This window comes from Carassius auratus, chromosome 22 (genome assembly GCF_003368295.1).
Source record: "Carassius auratus strain Wakin chromosome 22, ASM336829v1, whole genome shotgun sequence".
Taxonomy (NCBI): Eukaryota; Metazoa; Chordata; class Actinopteri; order Cypriniformes; family Cyprinidae; genus Carassius; species Carassius auratus.
In genome coordinates, this window is record NC_039264.1 from 5,708,305 (window position 1) to 5,735,632 (window position 27,328).

At 35.2% G+C, this 27,328-nt stretch overlaps 1 protein-coding gene and 2 long non-coding RNA genes across 3 annotated transcripts; 1 reads left to right on the forward strand and 2 right to left on the reverse strand.

The window, feature by feature from the left end:
* Window positions 1-344: 344 nt before the first annotated feature.
* LOC113039490 (SLAM family member 5-like) lies at window positions 345-17,505 on the reverse strand. Its single transcript, XM_026197387.1, has 3 exons — window positions 17,395-17,505; window positions 16,831-17,154; window positions 345-1,319 (listed from the first exon to the last, which is right to left on the reverse strand). The coding sequence occupies exons 1-3, from the start codon at window positions 17,441-17,443 to the stop codon at window positions 997-999; spliced, it is 696 nt and encodes a 231-aa protein (XP_026053172.1). The 5' UTR covers window positions 17,444-17,505; the 3' UTR covers window positions 345-996.
* Window positions 3,438-4,408, reverse strand: LOC113039494 (uncharacterized). Its single transcript, XR_003275019.1, has 5 exons — window positions 4,238-4,408; window positions 4,028-4,128; window positions 3,859-3,924; window positions 3,705-3,776; window positions 3,438-3,592 (listed from the first exon to the last, which is right to left on the reverse strand). It is a non-coding gene; the product is annotated as an uncharacterized LOC113039494 (long non-coding RNA).
* Window positions 17,506-20,357: 2,852 nt separating the features above from the next.
* LOC113039498 (uncharacterized) lies at window positions 20,358-25,729 on the forward strand. The gene is made up of 2 exons (XR_003275028.1): window positions 20,358-20,449; window positions 25,667-25,729. It is a non-coding gene; the product is annotated as an uncharacterized LOC113039498 (long non-coding RNA).
* Window positions 25,730-27,328: the final 1,599 nt, after the last annotated feature.

The following is a 27,328-nucleotide window of genomic DNA, read 5'->3' on the forward strand; positions in this document are numbered from 1 at the left end:
AAAAGTGATTAATGTTAACATTATCTCACTACACAGTAAGATAGCCCCAGTTCAGATCCTGAAGAATGAAGCTGCATGATTCTTTTGTTCTCAAACCAGTTTAGTGCAAACCCTGCAAAACCCTAAATTAAACCCAAAACCTTAATCTCAGATAAAATTGGTACAGATAGGTAACATTGCTGTCACATCGGATACACACTGTTCCATAGTGGGGTGGGGGGGTTGTGTCATAAATTTTCACTAAATTTAAGTCAGAGACATGCCAACTCCTGAAACACTTTTGACAACAAATGTTTTTAGAATGATTTATTGATTTATTTCATATAAAGAGACACAAAACTCTTCAAAATGTGAGCTTGAACCAAAAATGTCCAGTAATTTAAAACTACAAATTACAACAAATGTAAGAAATTATACTGAATTATAAGTCTGTGTGTTGACACTAAAAATGTCAGCCCACAGGTAAAGAGATTAAAGATTTAGATACAAAGCATGAAAAGGGAGAAGAAAACCAACAGCACAAAAAAAAATCACAATAACTTACATGACATTCTTATCTATACTAAAAAAAGTTACAAAAACTGAGCATTAATCGTGTCTTAAAACAAATATTTGATTGGTAATATTACATCATTCTAGGTTGTCATTAATACAACAGTGAGTGAAGAAATTGTGACAACCAGTAGATTCTACTCTGATAAACGTATAACAATCAATTTATCTAAAAATCATAATCTAATAATCACTTAAATTACTTTTCTTTGCAGTTGTTCTAAGAGCATCTCCACCTTCAGGAGTATCTGATTAATCAGAGTTTGATGGTGATGTCTTCTTCTGTAGAGGATTTCTGGATCTGATGTCATAAACCAGCACAGCAACAGAAGCCACACCCACCAGAGCAGAGAGAGCCAATCGGATCACAGCTTCAGTAGAACCACAGCAGCAGATACAGTGATCTGAGAGAAGAAATGAGCAATGTAAGAACAGAATTATCATTCATTTAGTTTGGGGATATATAGTGCCAACAGATGTACCTGAACATGTCTGACAGAGTTCAGTGTTGAGATGTGTGGTCTGGTTTCTGATGGGATTGTTCACCACACAGCTGTATGAATCATCCAGACACTCCAGATGTAAAGAAAGACTTCTGTTGATATTAGACACACTGATGCTGGAGAATAAACTGTTTCCTTTGTACCAGGAGAGAGTCACATCACTCACATTCACGGCTGAACACAGGAATGAACAATTTGATGATGATGAAGATGATGATGAATTTTGTGTAGAGTATCTGGTGATGACAGGAATGGGGAGAGGAGCTGAAAAATATTGGAGAACAAATCAAATTCAGTAATTAGGAGAAATCCATCATATTATCTTCTATCATTTCATAATCTCAATAATTATGAAAGTGATAAATATAAAAAATAATGTAATGTATATCCGAAATGGCAAGTGTTTCTCTACTCACCGTAGACAGTGAGATTGAAGCTGTTGAGCGGTGTCCCCTGTCTGCTGCTGAATACTTTATAAAGTCCAGAGTCTGTGGTTCTGGTGTTTGTGATGATCAGAGATCCAGTCTGATCCAGCTTCAGTCTGTGTCTGAATCTCCCACCATCACTCTCATTATATATTGTTGAGACATTGTTCTTTCTGTCGATTTGAGCGATGAGAATGTTTTTAGGTCCAAATTTCCACTCAATCGAATCTTTTCTCTGTGTATCAGTATAATCTGTGTGTAGAGAGACAGAATCTCCCTCCGTCACTGACACTGACTTCACTTCATCACCAAACACACCTGAAGGACAGACAAAACAGTTTCTCGGAGAGACTTTTGCAGTTTTAGTCATTTTAGAAAATTGTCATTGCAAAACAATTGGTCAACAAAATAATGTTCGACAAGTTAAACCTTTTTATGTTATTGGGAGAGAAAAATGAATAAATGAGCATCACAAACAAAGATATTTAACTTGCTTAATAATAATAATAAAAAATAATAATAATGTAATAAAAAACAGAATGATATGGACAAATTATAGAGATATATACATAACTAAAGTCATAAAAATCCTTACCAGACAGACTCCAAATGCACAAACAGAAGATAACAAACACCTCAAATATTTTCCTAGACATTTCGCTGAACAGTTTCCAACAACAACAGTTTTTAAATTCTAAAAAGAAAACATTTAAACACAAAAATGTGCAAAACAGCAGAAATGTTAAAATAAACGTTGAATGTTTCGTAGTGGCAGCAGATCTGAAGTGGAGAGTTCTGGTTGTCTGTTAACTAGGCCTAGTAAGTGGTTTAGAGAAACACTGCAGTCTTACAACTGTTAAAGCACGCTTGAAAAGCAACACAACTTAATGCTCATTGGTTACAACCGGTTTGATGTTTTTTTTTTTTTTTTTTTTTTACATAATTTGACATCACTCTGACATTATTTTCAATATGTAGCTTGAAACACTCCGATAGGATAGGTAACTGGTTCGCTTTAGTTAAAAAAAATAAAATAAAAGAAATAAATAAATAAAAAGAGGAAGAATATTATATATGACAGGCTCTATATATATATATATATATATATGCTGTTTTCTACACTCTCAAAGCTGTGAACTTTTTTCTGGAACAGTCATTGGAAAGCCTCAGTGCTTCGTTTGCCCATCTCTACTCCATTGCACACGAGACCAACGGTGGAAATTGTGCAAACGAAGCACTGAGGCTTTCCAATGACTGTTCCAGAAAAAAGTTCACAGCTTCGAGAGTGTAGAAAACAGCGCCGTCTGGTGGTTAGTAAAAAATAAAACAGCCATCAGGACCGCAACTCTTCAAAAGGGTCTGGCTGCAGACATATGGGCAATGGGCGAGTGGAGCTCCACTCAAGAGCGGAAATACGTCACCTCCACTAGCGACGCCGCCGCCATGTTGGACCGGGCCAAACTTTCCGTAGAATTACGTCGCCTCCACTAATGACGCGGCCGCCATGTTGGTCCGGGTAACACTTTACATAGAATTACGTCATCTCCATGGGGGCGAGTGGAGCTCCATTTAAAAATATGTCACCTCCACCAAACTTTCGTTTTGTATTACTTGTTATATACGTGTATAAAGGGTGCTTTGCAAGTTATGTCACCTCTTTGTACGTAACTTTAATATGTTCTGTACTTTTATCTTTGTTAATTTTACCTAGTAGAAATAATACAAATAATAGCATACTAATCTTTTACAGTTTATGACACGAAAGCATTTTTTTTAACAACATACACAAAATAACCACAGTAAAATAATGAAGAATAACTTCCAAAATTTAGAAGTTTTAATGGTTTTTGAGTAATATTAATAATTAACACATCTTACACTACACTGAAAACACATGAACTGCAAGTGACCATAATTGTTACAGTAAAAACACAATGTGTGCACATCTGAGGAGTAAAACCCCAAAAGCACTCCCTGTTGTCCATTTTCCTGGTGACCAGCCCCACAGTCTTTGTAAAGCTGGCTGCACTGTAGGTGACTGCACCTAGAGATGATATACGGCTTTCTGTACTTTAGATAGTGATAGTGTCTCTTTAAATATCTTCACTGCACCTGTTCAGTATCAAAAAATAAATAAAAGTTTCATGTTAAGGAAATGGAAGAGAGTGGGATTACTTAGCCAAATTGTTATAGCCACAAAAACAAGAGGGTCAACCACACTTACTGAAGTCACCATCAAGCCAGTTGAGTGTGGCTCCTGTTAAATATGCTCCTGACTGACAGTGTTGTTAAATCTCTGGCATGAACAATTACATCAGATGGGTCAAGTTTAATTACAATACTGACATTTCATTATCATTAATGTTAAAGCAATTTACTTGTTGCTGAAGGTGTCTGGGCTACCACAGTTGTGCTTTGTTGTTCTGATGCATCTGACTGCTGGGCTGGGGACACAAAGAAGACTTGAGCACAGCAAAACTGGAACAAAACTATGTCTGTGTACTGACGTTTTGTAAATTCAACACAGAAAAGTACTGCATCATTCACCTATGACAGCCCCAAAGCAGACAAGGTGATGTTGCTCAGAAGTTCCAGTCTATATTTGTGGAGGTGTTATGAGGATGGATAACACTTGATATACATTTGATCTGAAAAAAAAAAAGTCAAACAATAGAATAACAGGACAACAAAATAGAACAAAATAAATATGTTAATGTCACATGTAAAAAGACTTTGACTTCTAGGGTGGCAACATACATTTAAAATGTAAAGAGTGCTGCATCTTCTATGCCAATCCTATCCCTGGAAGTGAATGAAAATTAAATATGAAAAAAACCACCTCGTATGACATTTTTAACATTATATAACAAATACTAAAGGCATACACATATAAAACGACCGTGTCCTTTCATTATTCACTACGTTATTTTACCACAAGCCACGAAAAACTAAGTTACACCTATGCTATCCGTCATGTACTAAAGGCAAAAATTTAAAGAGCAAACAATTAACAAATAAGTTTATCAGAAATGTATTATCCAAATTGTACTTCCCCAGTCAACTGAAAAGAAAGTATGTTCTTCAAGAATTAAGTGAAGAAGAGGCAAAGAAAATAAGGAAGTGTTATTTTACTTATCCAGTTCTTCCTAAAGGCAAAGAAGTAACATTTAAAATACTAAATGACATTTATCCATCTAATCACTTCCTACAAGAAAGATTTAATTGTAAGAACAATTCAAAGATATTGAAACTGTTGATCATATGTTTTTCCAATGTGAATCTGTACAGACTTTTTGGCTGGAATTTCAAAACTGACTGTGTTCTCAGTTAAGGTTGGAGTATTGTTGAAGGAAGAGATTAGGGGTGGTGAAAAAAATTATTGATTAATCGCGAGTATGTTATGGACGAGTATGAATCGATTATTAAATTTTCAAAAATCAATTTTTTTTTTTCATTTTATTTTGTAAAAAATAATTATACCGGGAGTTGAACGTCACGAACGCGCCCAGTTCCAGTTAGCAAGCAGCTAGAGCAGGTGTGTAAAATGGAAAAACCATAGACAGTAAAAGAAATGGACACAGCGACCCCATTGGAACTCAACTGAGACAAGTGAAGCCCATTTTTAGCGTTTTTTAGCACTTCTGTTTCTGACGCGCAGACTCAAACGAAGCTTGACGACGTCAGCAACCTGTCTGACAGATGTAAATCTTCTAGTAGCTGTACGTGCAAACTGCCATCGTTAATCTTGCAGAGATGGCGAGCTTGAGCGGGGAGTTCTTTGGCGTGAGTGAGCAGGAGTAAGTATTCTGATTAATTATTTTGTATAGTATTTTAAAATGTAACGCCAGTACGGCATATTAAGTTAATTGCCTGCGATCTTCTCCTCCTGTCTGTACGGTAATGCGACAGAGAGCCGAGTGGTTATGACGCAATCGTTAGCCTATTTTTTACAAAAACTGTTTCTATGGGGCCATAATGTAACATAGAAGTTAATGGAGCCCTTTATACATTGTCGTGTATCTTTAGAAATAAATAATGGACAAACGGAGTCTTTAAACGCCTCAGATGTAAAGTTATTCTCTGTCAAAGTGACGCCAAAATGAATGGGAGTCAATGGGAATGCTAACGCAAGTGAAGTTCTGCTAAAAGATGGCAGCCCCCACCCGACTTCAACTTCCGGTCGAGTTCCTTGCCCCCTGGGAAAAACCAGGAACGAGCAACCAACCGATCCACCCAGTTCCATCTGGGCTCAAACCAAGCGTGTGGATTCATTTTGGTTTTCATGGCAGGAGCTCTTAACCCTCTTGGCGCCATGGTCGAGTTTACTCGAGAAGATGTGGCTCTGAATAAAACGGCCGATTTTGTCAAATAGGGTGTCAAATTTCACGCGACCTCCCCTGCTCCAGATAGCAGACATGGAATACTTCATCTCTGACTCAAAAAAACGTCATGCTCCTATACAAAATCTTCGAGCTAGAGCGCATTAAATCAGTGCGAAAAAAAGCGGAGCTAGTGTGAGAGTGAGCCATTTTATCTGACCAATATTGTCAACGTAAGCGAGTATTGACATTAGATTATTATTATTAATATCATAATTATTATTTTCTAATGGCATCAATAAAGCTTCAATAAACCCGCAATGAAGTGTTGGGACTTCTATTCGCGGACACTGATTCTGAAGGGGAATATCTGTATTCAGAAGATGACGTGATACTGAAAGTGAAAGTATAGCCCTATACCAAGCACAAACGGTGAATCCATTGCCCAATGTAAATGGTCCTTTGCCAAATGTCAGAGGTGTGAACAATGCAGGCAAATGAATTGCAGGCGTCGGAGTGTTCATTGCGAAATTAGCGGGCGTGTTATTGTTAACACAAACTTAATACAGATATAGATACTCCAACAAGGTGGAATAGTGATGTATTCATTTCTGTGTTCTACAGAACATAAGCTGCATACAAATAATTCTGAAGTTATAACTACATGACACAGAAAGTGCTTTGAGTTGTTGTTACTCAATAAAAGAGTTAAGTAATTCAGTAGCTGACTTTTTTTTAATACTGCAATCACTTTGTAGTGTATTTTCGTTTACTGTTGTGAAATGGAAAATCAATAATCGCTAATCGAGAATTGTTAATAATCGAAAATCGACTGTAATCGAATCGGGACTTCAATAATCGTAATCGAATCGAATCGGGAAATCAGACAGATTAACCACCCCTAGAAGAGATCCTAGGCTTTTTGATAAATAACTTAATTACTTTGTGCAAATACTATATTCATAGATGTAAGTTTTTAAAGGTTAAACCTCACTTCAGTGGATGGAAGAATGAACTAAAGATATTTGCAAAGTCTCTTCATTACAGGATGGACAGGAACGCCCAGAAACTCTTGTATGCTTTGAACTTGTTTTTGTTGTTAGAATAAGACCCTCATCCTTCTTCATCTTTCCCTCATTTATTCTGTTTTATCTTATGGTGTGTTTATTGTTATTTGTTTTTTCCCCCCATCTTTGCTGGGTTGGGTCCCTGGCAGAGGTGGAGAGTCCAGGGGTCAGAAAGTAAAAGTCCTGCCACATTTTTGCTCCACCCATGAACTCAGCAGCTGATTTCACCAGAGGAGGAAACAAGTCATTCCTTCCAAGTCACAAACTAGTCTCAACTCAAATCCCAAGTCCTCAAAGAGTTAAAGTCAATGAGATAATTAAGAGACTAATTAAATGATGATTGTGCATTGGTGATGAACACCTGCTGTTATTGTGCGTTACAGAGGATCAAATGCTGATGTTTTATTGGTTAAAATTATGCCACCATCATGGAGATCAGTGTTTGCTTTAGTTGGGCTCTTGACCCTTTTAATAATTCAAAGTAATTTGCTTTTAAACACTTGCGGTTGTGTTACATAGTAAACATTAACACATTGCTGAATTAAAAGCTTGAAGTAGAAAATTTAATTGCCCTTTTTTCATCTAAAACATTTTAATTAACTTCATGAAGGTGTCTCTCTTTGGTTTGTTAAATTATGTTCAGCAATTACTGAACTACAAAAAAAGTCCTATTAAACAAATATTATTGTAATGCTTAAATATTGGGGGAAAAAATTGTACAGGCTCGGGATTTTAGACATGAGCACTTATCATATGATCCTCAACAGTGGTTACAATAATTATTCATGCTACAGTGCATAATCGAGTTTTTACTATGGTGTTACCCAGCATGCACTTCAGCTTGAAGCGTTTTGTTGATTGTCACCATTGTTGAGATTCATATGCTGGGTCATGATGTCTGTGCGTCTTATTAGGAAAAGATTTCGAAAAATGTATATTTATTACATACATTAGGAAATGTATTCATTACAGTGATTAAACCAACGATTCCACAAGGTAGGTTATTTAAAAACTGAACATTTGTTAATAATAAATACATAAAATTGTTTTGGAAATAAACAGGCTGATGCCTAATAATTACTTCATCATGTAAAACCGGCTAGTAACGGTTTTCTGCACAGCACTGATCGCACTGTTTTATAACAGCACATGTACTTTTACAGAGAAATATCTAACATAAGAAACCAAAGGTCAAGAGCCCAACTGAAGCAAACACTGATCTCCATGATGGTGGCATAATTTTAACCAATAAAACATCAGCATCTGATCCTCTGTAACGCACAATAACAGCAGGTGTTCATCACCAATGCACAATCATCATTTAATTAGTCTCTTAATTATCTCATTGACTTTAACTCTTTGAGGACTTGGGATTTGAGTTGAGACTAGTTTGTGACTAGGAATGACTTGTTTCCTCCTCTGGTGAAATCAGCTGCTGAGTTCATGGGTGGAGCAAAAATGTGGCAGGACTTTTACTTTCTGACCCCTGGACTCTCCACCTCTGGTCCCTGGGTTGTTTCAAGGCGGCAACGAAGTCGACCGTAATTGAAGTCGGCTGCATGCTGCCATCTTTTAGCAGAACTTCACTTGCGTTAGCATTCCCATTGACTCCCATTCATTTTTGCGTCACTTTGACAGCGAATAACATCTGAGGTGTTTAAAGACTCCGTTTGTCCATTATTTATTTCTAAAGATACACGACAATGTATAAAGGGCACCATTACCTTCACTGTAAACCTTGATAAGTTCACAGAACTCAAAAAATATTTTGTAACAGATTACACAAAAACATTTAAGTGATGTTTTTAAATGTTTTAAGTTTACATAAACTTAAAAAATTTAATTCCAGTTGCCTTAAATTATCTCAGAGTTATCTTAAACAATTATATTTCTGAACTTATAATTAGGGAGTCATTCACTCATAATTTTATCTATTTTTCAACTCCTATAATGTGGGAAATACACTCCAAATTAGGCTTTTGCTGTCCATCCTCAGTCTAACCACAGGCTCTACTCTTCACCACAACGGTAACACTACAAATCCAACATAACATAAACCTTTGTAAAATCTAATATAACACAACATTTATGTATTAACTTATGTCCCTCTATGTTAATCTTGTGTAAAAACACACAAAATAACACTTAATTTCTAAATTTATTTTCCTTGTTTTCTGATGCAAAGCATGCTGGGAACTAGAAAACACAATCATTTTAAGTTCACCTCACTACAACAAAGTTTTTTTTGAGTTAACAGAACTTATTTAAATTAAGTCCAATGAACTTTCTTTATTATTTAAGTGCAATTAACTAATTTCATTTGATTAATTTCACTGTTCGGTTTTACAGTGTTCTATGTTACATTATGGCCCTGTAGAAACAGTTTTTACATAACCACTCGACTCTCTGTCGCATTACCGTACAGACAGGAGGAGAAGATCGCAGGCAATTAACTTAATATGGCGTACTGGCGTTACATTTTAAAATACTATACAAAATAATTAATCAGAATACTTACTCCTGCTCACTCACGCCAAAGAACTCCCCGCTCAAGCTCGCCGTCTCTGCAAGATTAACGATGGCAGTTTGCACGCACAGCCACTTAGAAGATTTACATCTGTCAGACAGGTTGCTGAGCTTACACTGAAAAAAGTAATAAGTAAATTTACTTAATTTTTATTTGGCAAGTTTTTGCACAAGCATTTTTCAAGTAAATTTAACACATTTGGAAATTAAGTAAATCTACTTAACTAAATTAAGTAAAGTGCAATGTTCTGCCACTGAGCCACAGGAACACTTCTAGATCTTGTGAAAAATAAGTGAAAATTTCACTTACTTACTTTTTTATTTTGGAAAAGTTTTTACACTAATAAAAAACCCGAAACAGAGATTCTAGAAATTTCTAAATGTAAAATATTTTTTTCAAAATAGTTTTATCAAATGAGGGTAAATAAGTCTCTCACTTCTGTCCCTTTAAACCAGTTTACAGCAAAGACAGCACGAAGAACTGGATGCACATGATAAATATTCTGCAATTAAGAAAACAGACAAAAGAAATAGCACTGTAAAACCCGATAAGTAAACTTTACTCAAACCGTTTGAGTAAACAGATTGCCTTGATTTAAACCATGTAAGTTTTAAAACTTTGCATTCAAGTAATTAAGTGATTAACTAAGTGCTGAATGTGAATTAGTGATGAACAGCTGCTGTTAACAAACAGAATCACTGAAGAAAAGAGAAACACAAGAACTACTACAACTGACGTCAGACACAGACTTAGATGAAATCAACTGAAATAAAATACATGAAATCTCTCAAGATCTGATTAAACAACCCCACAAACAGCATCACCAGCTCCACTTATTAATAACCAGACTGACTTTATTTCTGTCAGACGTCTACAGAAGATCTTATTGAGAATGAACTAAGGTTTAGATGTTGATTTATTGTTTCATTTGAAGTAACCATGTTAGAGATCAGTGTTTGCTTTAGTTGGGCTCTTGACCCTTGATTACTGTCTTAGTCTTTTCTCTGACTGTTATAACCGTGTGTTTCTAAAACACATTTGTTGTAACTCAAAAGCCCAGAAGAAATATCATCAGGTGTTAACCTGTACCTAGATGTAGGTTGTTATACTTTATTTTGGTGATAATCATCAATCATTTATCTGTATGGAGTCTGTCATAGAAACTGTTAAACGCACCGACTTAAATAATAAAATACACTTACCAGTTGTGGTCCATAAACAACGCCTTCTCCAGACAAAGAGACAGTGGTGGAGGAAGTACACAAATCAAGTACTTGAGTAAAATTTAATTTACAGAATTTGACTGTAATTGAGAATACAGTAAAAATCTGTAAATTAAATTACAGTACGACTACTGTAAAATTTACAGTAACTGGCTGGCAACCCTGCTGCCAGTATTTTACTGTAAAATGTACAGTAATTTTTTAACAGTGTAGCTCTTCCTCTTCCCCGTCGGAGCGCAACAAGACCACGCCCCCTTCTTGTGAATTCGTTGTGAATGTTGGCGGAGGTTAGTCAAAAAACTGTTTTAGTGACGTAATTACTGCAGGGACTAGAGGGATGTAGTCCAAACGGGTCGTTTTTTGTAGTGGGAATTCTGTAAAATAAAATATCTCGCTTGGCATTGAACTTTGAGCTTTAGAATTGTACAGATATTATTTGTTATTTTCAATGTCCTGGGATATATGGCCGAACAGAGAAATGTAAACGTTGAGGATGTAGCCAGGGACAAAGGTAAGCTTTAATTTTTGCTTTTTTAAATATTTAGAGTTTTACTGTAGATGTGCTGCATCAAACCAAAAATAACATACAATCCCTCCTCTAGGACCCAGTCTGCTCTTCATCACATATCCTGAAGCCATTGCAAATATGGTTGGGTCGACTTTCTTTGCCATCATCTTCTTTGTGATGATGATTACTCTTGGACTGGACAGCACGGTATGAATACACTTATACCTGTAAATGTGCAGTGTATAAATCAGATGTTGGAGCAGGGAATAAGGTCACACCTAAGTGGACCATGTTCCAGTAGAGAAGTCAGAAAACCAAGATCGATGCATCCATTGTTAGCAATACCAATCAATTAAAAATAGCTATTTTGCACAGATAATGCCATATCATGTCCACAAATAGGTGTTGGATAATGCGGTGTGCACAGAGTTTGAGACAGACTAACATAAGTGCTAATAAACAAAATATATCTATGGTTTCTCTTCTGTTGATGCACTGAGCAGACATATTGGATTCTGAAGTTGGAGTTGTTGTAATTCCTTTAAGATTCCAAGTCAGAACTCTGACTTGAGGGTGCTCCAGTTTCTAGTGGGAACCATATTATTACAAGAAAAACAGGGCACAGGTAATCAAATGTGAACAGAAAATTATTATAACCTTCTTGTGTATTTAAAGCAGAGCTTTTCAAACCAGTCCTGGAGGAACACAAATATTGCATATTATGTATGTTTCCACAAACACATCTGATTCAACCCATCCGCTCATTAGTTGAAACTGTAAGATCTGAATTCGGTGTAAGTCAGATAAGCGAAACATTAAAATAAATAAATAAATAAATAAATAAATAAATAAAAGTAAAAAAAAAAAAAAAAAAACTCTCTACCAGACTCAAATAATTAAGTTCATACAGCTTTTATTCAGGCAACTGTAGAGATCATCTTACTATGAACTGGCAAATTATTTTACAATAATACAATAACATACAAAATATTATTTTATATATTTTTTTTATTAATGCTATTTCTTAATTGTAAGAATTCAGAATAATCATGGTGGGTGGGTTTGTAAGAATTTTTTCTATTAAGAAAATTGCTATATAAACAGCTGAAGTAAAAAGTAACAACTACAATGGTCACTGTTTATAAATTTAAAGGAACATCTACATTTGGAAAAAAAAAATTATCTATTAAAAGATATCTACTCAAAGGATTGTGATCTAATGGGAGTCATTTAAGAGCATCTCCACCTTCACGAGTATCTGATTAATCAGAGTTTGATTGTGACCTGTGCTCTCTCTTCTTCTGTTGAAGATTTCTGGATCTGATGTCATAAACCAGCACAGCAACAGAAGCCACGCCCACCAGAACAGAGAGAGCCAATCGGATCACAGCTTCATTAAAACTACAGCAGCAGATGGGGTCTAAGAGGAAAAAAAAATAAGAACAATAATAAAACAAATATGGCTCATTGAATATATGAAAAAAATAATATCACCACTGTCCTACCTGGACACATGTGACAAAGTTCACTGATGTTGAGATGTGTGGTCTGGTTGCTGATGGGATTGTTCACTAAACATTGGTAGGTACGATTATCCTGATATTCCACCTCCAGAGGTAGAGAGAGACTGATGCTGAGATCAGACACACTGATGCTGGACAATAAACTGTTTCCTTTGTACCAGGAGAGAGTCACAGCACTCACATTCACCACTGAACACACCAGTGAACAATATGATGATGAACATTGTGAATAGTCTCTGCTGATGACAGGAACAGGCAGACGAGCTGGAAATAGATTTTTATTTTTTGTATGAATTTATCATATTACTCTTGTCCTAGTCTTAGAAATACAAAAAATGAAAATATTCAAGAATAAAAATAAAAATATTTATAAACATGTTTAAGTTTTTAGTTTTGTGTGAAAATAATTTATATTCTTAAACTATATAATTGCAAACATTTTAGATTTTTAAAACGAGTATTAGTTTGAAACAGGTTTTTCAAATTTAAAGACAGTGGACCTCCCTTCTAATACAGCATACATGGCCTAGTTAAAAATGTACAACAGTTTATAATTGTGATGTAATTTACACCATATTTTACATTTGCCACTAATAATGTTATCAAAGGTTAGTGTACTTTTTTAGCAAGCAGAATATATTGTCAGTAAAAAGCTCGAGATGAAATGAGAACTGACACACTTCAGAACGGTAACACTTCAGAATAATGGTCCATTAGTTAATGTTAGTTTATTCATTACAAACATTACTTTATTTATTCATGTTTGTTAATGCTATTTCATGAAAATACAGTTATTCATTGTTAGTTCATGCTAATTAACAGTGCATTAACTAATGTTAACAGGCACAACTTTTGATTTGAATAATGCTATAGTAAATGTGGAAATTAACATCAACTAAGATTAATAAATGCTGTAGAAGGATTGTTCTTGCTTAGATCATGTTAAATAAAGCAGTTAACTAACATTAACTAATGGACCACACAGCAAAATCCCCAGTGTTAATTTAACACTCCCCAGTGTTGATTTAACACTATGAGTGTGGACTCATATAAACACTAAAGCAGTGTTAAAAGTAACACTGAAGCAGAGTTGAAGTTAATGAGATAATTAAGAAGTTAATTGAGTTATGATTGAGCATTATTGAAGACACCTGATGTTAACAAGCAGAATCACCAAACGAGAAAAATCACAATTTGTGTGTCACCATTATAGTGTTCAGTGTTTGCTTTAGCTGGGATCTTGGCTTGAAACTTTTTACTTTTAAAGTTTGTTTGTCAAACCAAGTGCAAAAATCATCAGGTGTTGATGATTATGTTTTAATGTAATCGTTGTTTGACATGAATCACTGAACTCATTTATAGTCTTTTCTCAAAGTAAAACTTCCATTATTGATTGTCACAGCTTGATTCCACAATGAAAAAATCTGTATTTTCTATACATTTTGTAGGTATCTCTAGCAAGTGATTCTGATTTTTTTTTTTTTTTATTAAAGAATTTTAATTTTAGGCACACACAGATAACAATAATCAGTGTATGAATCTCAACAACGGTGACAAACAACATATTCAGATAAACAGACCAACTCTGAACATCACAAAACTAGATACAAAATGAACATAAAACAGCAAAAATAAAATATAGTTAGAATAAAAAGTTAAAAAGACAGTTCAGCTCATAATTTATTCATGCCGCAATGCATGATGGGAGCCATGGATGAGTTTTTATTGGCTACAACATGCTTTTTTGATGGTCACCGTTGTTGTGATGCTCACGCTGATTCCTGATGTCTGTGTGTCTAAACAAAAGATTACTTTTTTTTTTTTTTTTTTATGTAGAACTAACTATTAAAAGCATGTCATACTACGTCAGAAATGCTGGGTTGCTTACTTTTCCTTTTCACTTAAATTATGTATGCAGTAAAGAAACCTAAACTCAGGCATTCAGGTCACTCCATAACAAATAGCTCAAACCACAATCAATAGCACACATGATTGCCTCTGCTGTGGTCTGTCTGTATGATATAATTCAGTCACCACAGCAACATAAAATCTAAAGTTAATAACTGAAGGGTCAAGATCCCAACTAAAGCAAACATTGACCACTATAATGATGACACACTAATTGTGATTTTCTCGGTTGGTGATTCTGCTTGTTAACATCAGGTGTCCTCAATAATGCTTAATCATAACTCAATTAACTTCTTAATTATCTCATTAACTTCAACTCTGCTTCAGTGTTACTTTTAACACTGCTTTAGTGTTTATATGAGTCCACACTCACGAGTGTTAAATTAACACTGGGGATTTTGCTGTGCATTATTATCTAAAGTGATATCAACAAAACAAGCCGAAATCAAGCTAAATTTCACAAATAATAATGTTTTTATTATTATTATTATTATTATTATTATTATTATTATTATTATTATTTCTAGTGCTTCATTTGCAATTAAGCTGTAATTGTCAAATTAAGCAGGGAGTGTGAAAATGTTATGTTTGTTCTTAAAATTCACCAATACTGGGTCAATCTGTGTCAACTCAACCAGAGCTAGGTCAGATTTTTGATTGTGTTCCTTTTTTTTTTTTTTTGATGAAAGAAATGTCTAAATGAAGAAGAAAGCTAAAATATTAAATGTCATAGATGTTTATTTACATAGTTGTCCACTTTGTTTCACCTTATTACAGGGGGCAAAATGACTTCAGCAAGATGTTTTTTTTTACACAGAAATTGTAGGTCTATTAATAAAATCTGTTGACTTTAGCAATCTTTGTTACATTATGTGCCAATGGTGACCTTTCAAAAATGGGGAAAGAGCACTTTTCAGTTTTTTTTCTTCAAGTTCGCATGTCTGTAACTCAAGAAGTATTAAACATATATTAATGCCATTTTAGATATTAAGTCTTTACAAATTTTCCTTTTGGCATCTTCAATTTTAAGGCCCTATATGGTTTGGTTTCTGAGATATTTAAATTTTGTAAACATTTTCGCTGGTCAAAAACCAAATGTGGGTCACTTTGCATAAAGATGATACTTATTTTCTTTTGAATCAGAATTCCTGATATTAACTCAAACTTTGAAACAATATTTTATATAAAATATATATTTTATGAAACATGTTGAACTCTACACCTTTAATCTAAATAATTCTAAACAAGTTGTTTTCCAAATTTGAGGTTTATATCTCAAACAATTAGCTTTCAGTAAGCTTTTATTTGGGCACAGTATATAATTTTCTTCCACTGATGCACACAGTGGTTGGATTTGTGATTTGCAGTAGAGTTTATCCACACTGTGACACAATTATATCTGCATTATTTTTCCTTTAATATGCAGAAGCAAAAAACATGAATAAAGCGAGTATTTGCTTTATAGGTCAAAGCTAAAAGAAATATTAAAATATTAAGTGTTGAAGTCTTGCCAACAGAAAGAAAGCCTAAACATTTTACAGTTAAATGGCACAGCGATTAATAATAGCAGTTTGGGGACATTTTTGTCCTGGTGCAAAATAGATTTATTAAAGGAAATAGAATAAGATAGTAAAATTGAAATAAAAATACACACCTCTGCCAAAATGTGTGCAGTTGGCAATAACAGGCAAAATTATAAAAAAATCTGAAAAGGACAAAAGTGTCCAAAGGGTCGAACAAGGGTTAACATAACTATAATTGTTCTTGAGTTACAGGCATGCAAACCTTGGAAAAAGAATATCTGTGGCACAGACAAATATGACCTATACAACTGTCTTTATTTAGGGAAACAAGATACATATCTAGTTTCAGTGTTACTTATTCTTCAGACATTCCCCTTTAAATAAAATCAGCATCAGCTCTATATAACGTAACCAGTGTTTGTTTTTTGACCACGAAAAATTCATCCTTTTGATATTTCTTTCACCAGAAAAAAAAAAAAAGGAACACAATTAAAAAACTGACCCAGGCACCTTTGGTTGAGTTGAGAACGGCCCAGCTAGCATTTGTGTATTTTAATAACAAACATATATACTAACATACCCTCTGTAATTTGGCTATGAAAAGCAATAAAATTAGATTTAGTGAAACAGAAATGAGACAGCAATGCTATTTCAAATATTTAAGATGCTTATTTCCCATACAGTCCATTCAGCCAAAATGAACCACAGAAGAAACACTCAAAATCAAACAGGGCAAGTGATTCTCTACTCACCGTAGACAGTGAGATTGAAGATGTTGAGCGGCGTCTCTGTTCTGCCGAATACTTTATAAAGTCCAGAGTCTGTGGTTCTGGTGTTTGTGATGATCAGAGATCCAGTCTGATCCAGCTTCAGTCTGTGTCTGAATCTCCCACCATCACTCTCATTATGTATTGTTGAGACATTGTTCTTTCTGTCGATTTGAGCGATGAGAATGTTTTTAGATCCAAATTTCCACTCAATCGAATCTTTTCTCTGTGTATCAGTATAATCTGTGTGTAGAGAGACAGAATCTCCCTCCGTCACTGACACTGACTTCACTTCATCACCAAACACACCTGAAGAACAAACACAAACAGTTTCTCAGAGAGACTTTTGCAGTTTTAGTCATTTTAGAACATGTAGAAAATTGTCATCGCAAAACCGTTCTTCCTCTGTAAAAAGTATTTGAGTATATTAGCCTGATAACGCTTGAAAACATTAGAGGCAAAATGAATGATGGAAATAACAAATAACAAAATAATATGCAGCTGAACAAATTATCATGTGAACAGAAGTGAAGCCATAAAAATACTTACCAGCAAGACTCCATGAGCACAAACAGAAGAAAATAAACAAAACAAACATTTTCTTCAACACAGAACTGTTATAATAATCAGGTCCTGACACTCTTGAAATGTAGATTTTATTTTGTAATTTTTATTTATTTTTAATGATTTAAGTGAATGAAGCAGTGCACTGTCGCTCTGAAGTGGTTTAGTGAACCTGTACAGTCTGTGTAAATAATCTCCTCCAGAGCTCCTCCCTTCAGAGACTGCTCACAGATCTTCTTAGTAATGATTTATGTTTAAGCTTAGGAAAAATGGCATCAAAGTTTACAAAAATGCTAAATTTACTAAAAAAAAAAAGGTGCCCACTGCAAGTTCTGTTTAAATGCACAAATTATCTTTCCATATTTGTCATGATAATCATTTACAAATCTGTTGTCAACAGAAGAGAAGCTTTAAAACATGCGGTTTTCCACCAAAATAAAAGCTTTACAGTTTCAGCAAATAAATTAAAACAACCTTAAATATTAGTACTAATTTACTGTTGTTGTGTAAAATAAAATTATTATTATAATTATTATTATTAAAATTAATATTTTTCTTATTAAATACTATTTTATTTTACAGCACAGTAGTAGTTTTAATATTGTGATTTTATATATATATATATATATATATATATATATATATATATATATAATTATTTTATTACTATTATTATCAAGTAAAACTAAAACAACGGTTTAATTCTTTTCTTTCTTTAGGGATGAACAGTTAGAGAAATAGCTACCTACATTTTTTTAAGTACTGGTTGGAAGTTGGAATGGTTTTGTTGGTTACTTCAGAGGGTTCATGGTAGCTAGCTGGCTCAAGTAGCACTCAGCAAGAAAGTATCTGGTTTTGTGGCAGCTTGAGAAGCTGTTCTGAGTGAAGTTTGCATGATCTTTCTGAGTTCACTCTGTATCGCTCTGATGGACTGGCTGATGTATTATCTGCTCACTAAATATGGAGGGTAATTTATGTCTTTGTAAAGTAGTACCTTCAGTTCTGTAATTTCAAAAGATACTGGCTGGATTTCATATTCTATTTAGGTTAATATTTTGAGAAGGTACATAGTTTCTGAAGGGAGGAGCTCTGGAGGAGATTATTTACACTGACTGTACAGGTTCACCAAACCACTTCAGAGCGACAGTGCACTGCTTTATTCACTTAAATCATTAAAAAAGAAATAAAAATTACAAAATACCATCAACATTTCAAGAGTGTCAGGACCTGATTATTATAACAGTTCTGTGTTGAAAAAAATGTTTGTTTTGTTTATTTTCTTCTGTTTGTGCTCATGGAGTCTTGCTGGTAAGTATTTTTATGGCTTCACTTCTGTTCACATGATAATTTGTTCAGCTGCATATTATTTTGTTATTTGTTATTTCCATCATTCATTTTGCCTCTAATGTTTTCAAGCGTTATCAGGCTAATATACTCAAATACTTTTTACAGAGGAAGAACGGTTTTGCGATGACATTTTCTACATTTTCTAAAATGACTAAAACTGCAAAAGTCTCTCCGAGAAACTGTTTTGTCTGTCCTTCAGGTGTGTTTGGTGATGAAGTGAAGTCAGTGTCAGTGACGGAGGGAGATTCTGTCTCTCTACACACAGATTATACTGATACACAGAGAAAAGATTCGATTGAGTGGAAATTTGGACCTAAAAACATTCTCATCGCTCAAATCGACAGAAAGAACAATGTCTCAACAATATATAATGAGAGTGATGGTGGGAGATTCAGACACAGACTGAAGCTGGATCAGACTGGATCTCTGATCATCACAAACACCAGAACCACAGACTCTGGACTTTATAAAGTATTCAGCAGCAGACAGGGGACACCGCTCAACAGCTTCAATCTCACTGTCTACGGTGAGTAGAGAATCACTTGCCATTTTGGATATACATTACATTATTTTTTATATTTATCACTTTCATAATTATTGAGATTATGAAATGATAGAAGATAATATGATGGATTTCTCTTAATTACTGAATTTGATTTGTTCTCCAATATTTTCAGCTCCTCTCCCCATTCCTGTCATCACCAGATACTCTACACAAAATTCATCATCATCTTCATCATCATCAAATTGTTCATTCCTGTGTTCAGTGGTGAATGTGAGTGATGTGACTCTCTCCTGGTACAAAGGAAACAGTTTATTGTCCAGCATCAGTGTGTCTGATCTCAGCAGAAGTCTTTCTTTACATCTGGAGTGTCTGGATGATTCATACAGCTGTGTGGTGAACAATCCCATCAGAAACCAGACCACACATCTCAACACTCAACTCTGTCAGACATGTCCAGGTATGTCTGTGATAATATTCAGTGTTTATGAACACTTTCACTCACACTAATGTCTGTCTCCTTCACATTCTCCAGACCCTGTATCTCCGATAGTGCTGATCTCTGCTGCTGCTGCTGGTTTTCTGTTGATTTTAGCTTCAGTCTGGATCTTCTGCATCTGCAGGAAATGTAGAAAAAATGATCAAGAAGGCAAGTGTACCCTATTTCTAATATATATATACTATAAATATATATTTTTAAACTATAGTTTTATACTATAAAACCCGACAAGTAACTTAACTCAAACCTTTTGAGTAAACAAATATCCTTGAGGAAACTGATTGCCTTAAACCATTTAAATACTCTGAACTTAATTCAATTGAGTTCACTGAAAGAAGATATACATTGCAATTAAGTAATTATGTGATTAACCAAGTGATAATTGTGAATTAGTGATGAACAGCTGCTGTTAACAAACAGAATCACTGAAGAAAAGAGAAACACAATATATATATATATATATATATATATATATATATATATATATATATATATATATATATATATATATTTAAAATAATGTAAAACTATGTTTCATAGAAAACAATAATTCTCAAACATTTTGTTATTTTAAAATGTCTGCCATTACTGTTGAAACAGTTCAAACTCATACAGGGGAGATCATTTACTCTGATCCAACATTCTACAAAAGGCGTGGAGGAGGAAAGCCTCAAAACTGTCATGGGACAAAGGTAAGGGACAGCCATATACACCGGTGTCTTCTTGCACTGTTTAGTTGGATAACCTGAACATGCTCGAACATTTATCTAACTTCATATATCATTTGTTACATCTTCCCTGTGCTTGTCTTTGTACTTTTGTTGTGAAGTGTATGCATGCATGCAAAAAAAAAAAAAAAAAAAAAAAAAAAAAAATGCTACCTTATCTATACGAGTAAGTTTTATCTCTGTACTCCTGTGTTAATGGCGAATTAGAAGCTGTTTCATAAACCAATCATGACGTGCCTGCCGTGAGAGTTTGACATTCAGCAGCACCGTCTCAATCTCTGTCCGCTTCGGGTAAAATAATTATAATGCCGAAAGTGAGGTACAGTTCATATTTCTTCATTAAATAACTTGCAAAATAATATGCAAACTGCCTTTGAGGTGTAATTTTATGGAAAAAAAAACCGAGTTCTCCACGATCTCTCTGTCCTTTCCTTCTTAAAATTCACAAATTGCTTCATATCACCACATCACATCTGCACTATAAGCGAACTGCACACTGCACGGTGGACACAGGAATTGTCACAGTTTATATGCATTGTGACTAAAGTTTATAACTTGCATTGTGTATATGGTATACTGTCCATGTCCAGAAAGGTAAGAAAACCATCATCAAAGTAGTCCATGTGACATCAGAGGGTCGGTTAGAATATTTTCAAGCATCGAAAATACATTTTGGTCCAAAAATAACAAAAACTGTGACTTTATTCAGCATTGTCTTCTCTTCCGTGTCTGTTGTGTGAGAGAGTTCAAAGAGTTTGTGATAAACGGTTCGCAAATGAATCATTCGATGTAACCGGATCTTTTTGAACCAGTTCACCAAATCGAACTGAAACAATTCGCATCTCTAATACGCATTAATCCACAAATGACTTAAGATTTTAACTTGTTTAATGTGGCTGACACTCCCTCTGAGTTCAAACAAACCAATATCCCGGAGTAATTCATTTACTCCAACAGTACACTGACTGAACTGATGTGAAGAGAGAACTGAAGATGAACACCGAGCCGAGCCAGATAATGAACAATAGATTGATTAATTCTCGGACAAGGACAGTATACCATACACAGTTTCAATGGAGGGACTGAGAGCTCTCGGACTAAATCTAAAATATCTTAAACTGTGTCCCGAAGATAAACGGAGGTCTCACTGGTTTGGAACAACATGAGGATGAGCTATTAATGACGTAATTTAGATTTTTGGCTGAACTAACCCTTTAAATGCAATTAAAATACTTAGAACAAAAATAAACACAAATAAACTCATGTTCATAAGTTTATCTATTTTTTGTTTTTAGTATCTTGACACCCGCTCAAGCAGTGTTTTGAGCTCAGAGATGATTGTAGAGCGTCCTCACGCGATTTGTTAATTTTATATCCGAATGAATACGCTGCTTTGATTAACGAACATATCCACCAAATTATCATAATTTTTGTAATATCATCATTTTCATGATGCCACCTCTGTACATTAGTAAAATATTAAACTGATTTATTGCTTACATAATTTAATATAATGTTTTAAGAAAACATTAAAACATAAATAATAAAGCGAACGGTTGCGGAGTGGGGGAGGAGTATTATTTTCGATGTTTTTTAAAAACTGGCTTTTCAAAAATATATATTTTCAGTGGTTTTCTAGTTAGGCATTTTTGTGTATATGTAAAAAAAAAAAAAAAAGTTTACTTTCGTAAACTAGCTTCTTCCTTACTGCTAGTATGAATATCCCCTTACACAAAGCTTATTTGTTAGTGATTGAAGCTGTTTTTAACGCTTCTAAGGACGAAAGAGCAGACAGAAGTGTTTATAAAGCTCCAGGGAGAGAACAATGAGCTCTTCACCCGCGTCTTGCTTGGCGCTGTCACGGTTGCTAGGCGACAGGATATGAGCAACGGTTAAGGGAGGGAACTGAAAGAAGGGTAGGCTGTCCAAATTCACAAACACCGACTTCCGGTTTTTGCGGTCGTCGGAGGACCCATCCTCCTTCAACCGGGTAGGAAGGATCCTACGGAGGATGCAGACCCTGAATTTGGACACAGCTTATATCTGTTGTACACTTGAAATCGGAATGAATTGTGGGTAAAAAGTAGTGGACAAATGGAGGAAATGAAGTTGTCACTCACAATGCAGACCGCACTACAAAATGGCTGACACCCGATATAGTGCACTAGTGGATAGGGAACAGTTTCGGACACAGAGAAGTATAACTTTTTTTTCCCCTTATGGGGGCCCTGCTCACTCTCACCGACATAGCAAACGGACTTGGCCCACATGTGACCTCAAGGTGGCACTGTTGGCCTCCTGTCGGCAATGGCATGTACCCTTTCAGCCAGAGCTGGGCCATGTGTGGCGATGACGGCACGGCGGGGATCCAGCAAACAACATGAGGGCCGATTGTTGATGGGAGGAGTGTGGCCCAGATCAGTCAGGTGATATGTGGCCCAAATCAGGCTTAGAACTGCCAGCATATTATGTGACCCATGATAAACAAGATAAATACAATATTGCATGATAATGGTTAAATTAAATCATACATTTTTCAATGAAGTGTAGTATTGATTTTCACGAGTTCACATCTACGTATATTAATTCAGTAAGGTTATGCGTATTTGGTGTGCTGTCCGGGTGGAGGGCTTCGAGCTCGGGATGTGGCCCAAACCCAGAGTACTCCCCCCGGTTGTGGTAAGAGTAGATGGATCTATAAGTGAGGAGAATGGGGTGGAGGAGGGATGCTGAAAACTGTCAATGAACAGAGGTAGGTTCTGCTGTTATTTATACCTTGTCATGAGTTGATTACTGATTGGTCTCCACTTGTGTTAATCAGGTTAATGAACTGCGATTGCTTCTCCCGAACTTTGTTATGAAACTACATTTAGTCTTTGAAATGGCAAGTCGAAAAAGAATGAAACATTATCTTTTAAAAATTAAGCAAATCAGTCAACTGCATTAAACTGAACTAAATTATAATTTTATGAAATAGTATATTTACATTTAACAGGTTAGAGCTTGCAGACTGCCTGCGTGAGATCCTTGGAAAACGTGTTCATGCTAGAAATAGAACAGACGCCTATTTTTCACGCAACATGTGTTGGTAGCATTTCCAGGCAAAATAGAATAGGAAAATATATCTATATGTCATTTTGTACACAAATACATATTAATTAATGGCATTTTGATGTTTGAAAGTCTATAGGTTGACTTAAATTCAGATATAAATGTAATTTAAAAAATAATTATCGATTTTCAAATATTGCACCTGCCAAACATAGTCTATTTTGCCGTCAATACTGTTTACGGTGTCCTTTAGGCTTTATATATATATAGTTAACATGAAGTATAGATATTGTCGTCATGAAGACAAGAGCCGGGTCTTTCTGCGGTCTCCCTGTCACCTACAGCAGCAGCAGCACGCTAGCGCCACGTCACCCCTCTTTCACACCGTTCACGCTTGCGGTGTGAAAGAGAGGTCAGGCACGATTCTGCTGTGTAAGGACACAGAAAACACGACGCAGCCGACATGCAGCTGACACGCAGCAGAAACGCCACGCTCACGCCATGCATCCATTGTGTCACCGGCCTTAGAATATTTAGATGGAGAGAGAGATATCATTTAACCATTATCATGTAATATTTACCGTAATTTTCGGACTATAAGTCACATCTGAGTATAAGTCGCATCAGTCCAAAAATAGGTCATGATGAGGAAAAAAACATATATAAGTCGCACTGGACTATAAGTCGCATTCATTTAGAACCAAGAACCAAGAGAAAACATTACCATCTACAGCCGCAAGAGGGCGCTCTATGTTGCTCAGTGGTAGACTACAGGAGAACTGAGCAGCATAGAGCGCCCTCTCGACTCTGGAGACGGTAATAGTTTCTCTTGGTTCATTTCTCTCATTCAGTTCATGTCAAATTAATTTTTATAAATAAGTCGCACCTGACTATAAGTCGCAGGACCAGCCAAACTATGAAAAAAAGTGCGACTTATAGTCCAGAAAATACGGTATTTGGTTTACTATGGGACACACACTGATCTATAATAGAGAGTGGGGGAACATCATTTTTATTAGTATGCTGTCATGCACAAGCATTAAATAAAATGATCATGAAAGTATTTTATTTTTATTTAAATCCTGTATCCATTTGATGTTTGGTGTGAGAAACAGATCCAGATTCAAACCATTCATAAGTGATATGTATCTTCTTCCTCTGTAGCTACAATTTAAAAAATGTGCCATTAAGACGTTTTACAGGCAGCGATATCAAATGCTCATTGGTTCTCGCTGGTTTCGTCAGAGATTGCGACATGCCGTGTTTCCGGAGATGCGGGTTTTGAATGAGAAACATGCACCTTGGGGATTCTGGTCCATCATTCTTTGCATCACTTGGGCTGAGGGAAAAGTGATTGTTTGGCCCGGATCTGAGCAAGAAGACATTTGCTGTGTGGGCAGTGGTGGGAGGGTGGGTGTTCCTCACTTCCATACACTCATACTCTACAAAGACTCCCATGGCAATGAAGGGTATAGCTGGTCAGACTGTCACAGCTCAGGCTCTGAGACGATGTTCAGCTCCCATTGACACTAGTTCAAACATTGTGGCAGAGGAGGACTCTTTGTCTGCAGTGGTGCTGCAACTCCTGACGGTGAGATGTTATCTGGCTGGACACTGGAGTGTGAGTGGGGCTGGCATCATTGTCTGCTGGTCCGATGGTCAGAGATGACCCACGGGATACCATCACCCACTCCCACAAAGGGCCCTCAGACAACTGCACATTTGTGGCAGTGTTAAATCTGGCATGTAGAAGCCTGTGGAGGCAATCATCTGACAAGTTCTACAAGTTCTGTAAACATGAAATAGATCACATCTGGGTTGGCCATTCTGTCACACAGTTTCAGATTCAGTTTCAAAATAGAATTTAGTAACATCCACAGATAAATCCAAGTACAAAAGAAAGAAGCAACATGACCATAGACAAGACCTGATAAACTAAAGCTAACACACATGAACTTACATACACTTACCAACTTACAATTGCAAACAGGGATGATAGACACGCACACACCTGAGCAAAATGACTAAATCAAATCGGTAACTATGACAACAAACTTGACAAGGAGGAATGGTGCAAATGAAAGCCACGAGGTGTGACAAACATTTGAACATGTGTTTGTTTTCTTTCAGAGAGTTCAAGAGGAGAATGATGTGGTGTATGCTGGAGTTGCTGTGAGATGAAATAAATATATATAAAAATATATATAAATCCTTGAATATTTAAAATAGCATTGAAGGTTGCATTTCTCACCATAAGATTGCAAAGGCATGTTTACAAAGACAAAGACAAAAGAACAAAACAAAAATGATTTTGGCTATAAAAAAAGATGTCTTTGGAATGTGATGGTTGGCAAACCCTAACCTCATTAATGTTGTTCTGATTCTGTAACTGTTTACGTATCACAGATGTTTTAAATGTGCTTTTATTGTGTCATTTATTGTGTGTTACGTTTCTGTATTTATTGTGAGATTATGAATTTGGGATTCAATCAAGATCAAATATTATAATTAATGTGATTTGAATGGATTGCTATCCAGGGCTTTCAAGCTGTTTTTTCTTTTTCTTTAGTGCATGCATGTATTGCTTTCATATTTCTATTTTGTCAGTACTGTAGTAATGGTGTACAGAAAATAAAGATCACCCTGCTGGAGCTCCATCTACTGGATGAACATGTTCTTGTATCTTCTGATTCATGTTCTCTCACAAAACAAGACTAATATAACCTTTGATAATGCCACATCAGTGTGTAATAAAATCAGCTGCTGTTGATAATATAAAACAAAATCACTGCATCCTGTTTTTTTATTCCACATTACTTACATTTGTTCATTTAGCAGACACTTTTATCCAGACAATAAAACTAGTTGTACTACTAAGCCATTCAAAAGAACAAGTACTAGATGTAATAGTGTAATAGTAAGTGAATTCAACTCATAAAAAAATATTTTAAAAAGCTTACAAACATTAAAAACATGATAAAGATTTTGACCACTGGAGTGAAGAAAAATTGTTGAGGGTGACATGAGAAGCTGAGAAGCACACACACACACACACACAAACAGATCACAGTCACACTGTATTTCACAGAAATAAACGTGTAAACATCAGTCAGTTTATATTCCACTCTGCTCTTAGTTTGATCTTTATCTCTGATCACAACCAATTTAACGCATACATGCATTCATGGCTGTAAAACACCACGAGGTTCCTGCCTTTTATTGTTTTACAAATGTTGGCTCTGATCAAATATCTCTATTGTTTTCCTTTAGCTCTTGAAACTATAATAATTGTGTTCAAAACAGCTAATGATTTTCTGTTCATTACAAAACCACACTGGTGCATCAGATGTATCTCATCAGATGGAAAGTTTTCAGAAGAACTGTAAATGTAAAGACACTTTAACTCTAAACAAGCTATGCTTCTGATAAAGTAAACATTGATAACTTTCTAAAGACCCCGCTGGAGCTCCAGTTAGAAGATAACAGATATCATGAAAAACAGCTAATTTATTTATAAAACTGTGTTCATGTAAAGTTATTTGACACAGAATGGAGTATTTAAACATATTTTTAATATTCTTCTACTGAATTCTACTTCTGTCAAGAACAATTAATAAAGAAAATAAACAATAATTGTATATATATAAAAATAACTTCGTCTTAAAAAGAACTAAAGCTCAAGTTACTGTATCATTGTTGTTTCAAATGCACTTTTAGTTTTGTTTGTTTCATTTAAAGTTTCTGTGAAGGATTTTTCTGAGTTAATGAATGTGGAATCCAGTCAAGGTCAAA

What these genes read in the sequence shown, in the direction of transcription:
- LOC113039490 (XM_026197387.1), bottom strand. Translation starts at nt 17,443, where the DNA reads ATGTTTGTTTTGTTTATTTTCTTCTGTTTGTGCTCATGGAGTCTTGCT. An exon ending in GTGCTCATGGAGTCTTGCTG is followed by an intron (nt 17,155 to 17,394) that starts GTAAGTATTTTT and finishes TTTGTTCTTCAG; the next exon opens with GTGTGTTTGGTGATGAAGTG. An exon ending in CTTCAATCTCACTGTCTACG is followed by an intron (nt 1,320 to 16,830) that starts GTGAGTAGAGAA and finishes AATATTTTTCAG; the next exon opens with CTCCTCTCCCCATTCCTGTC.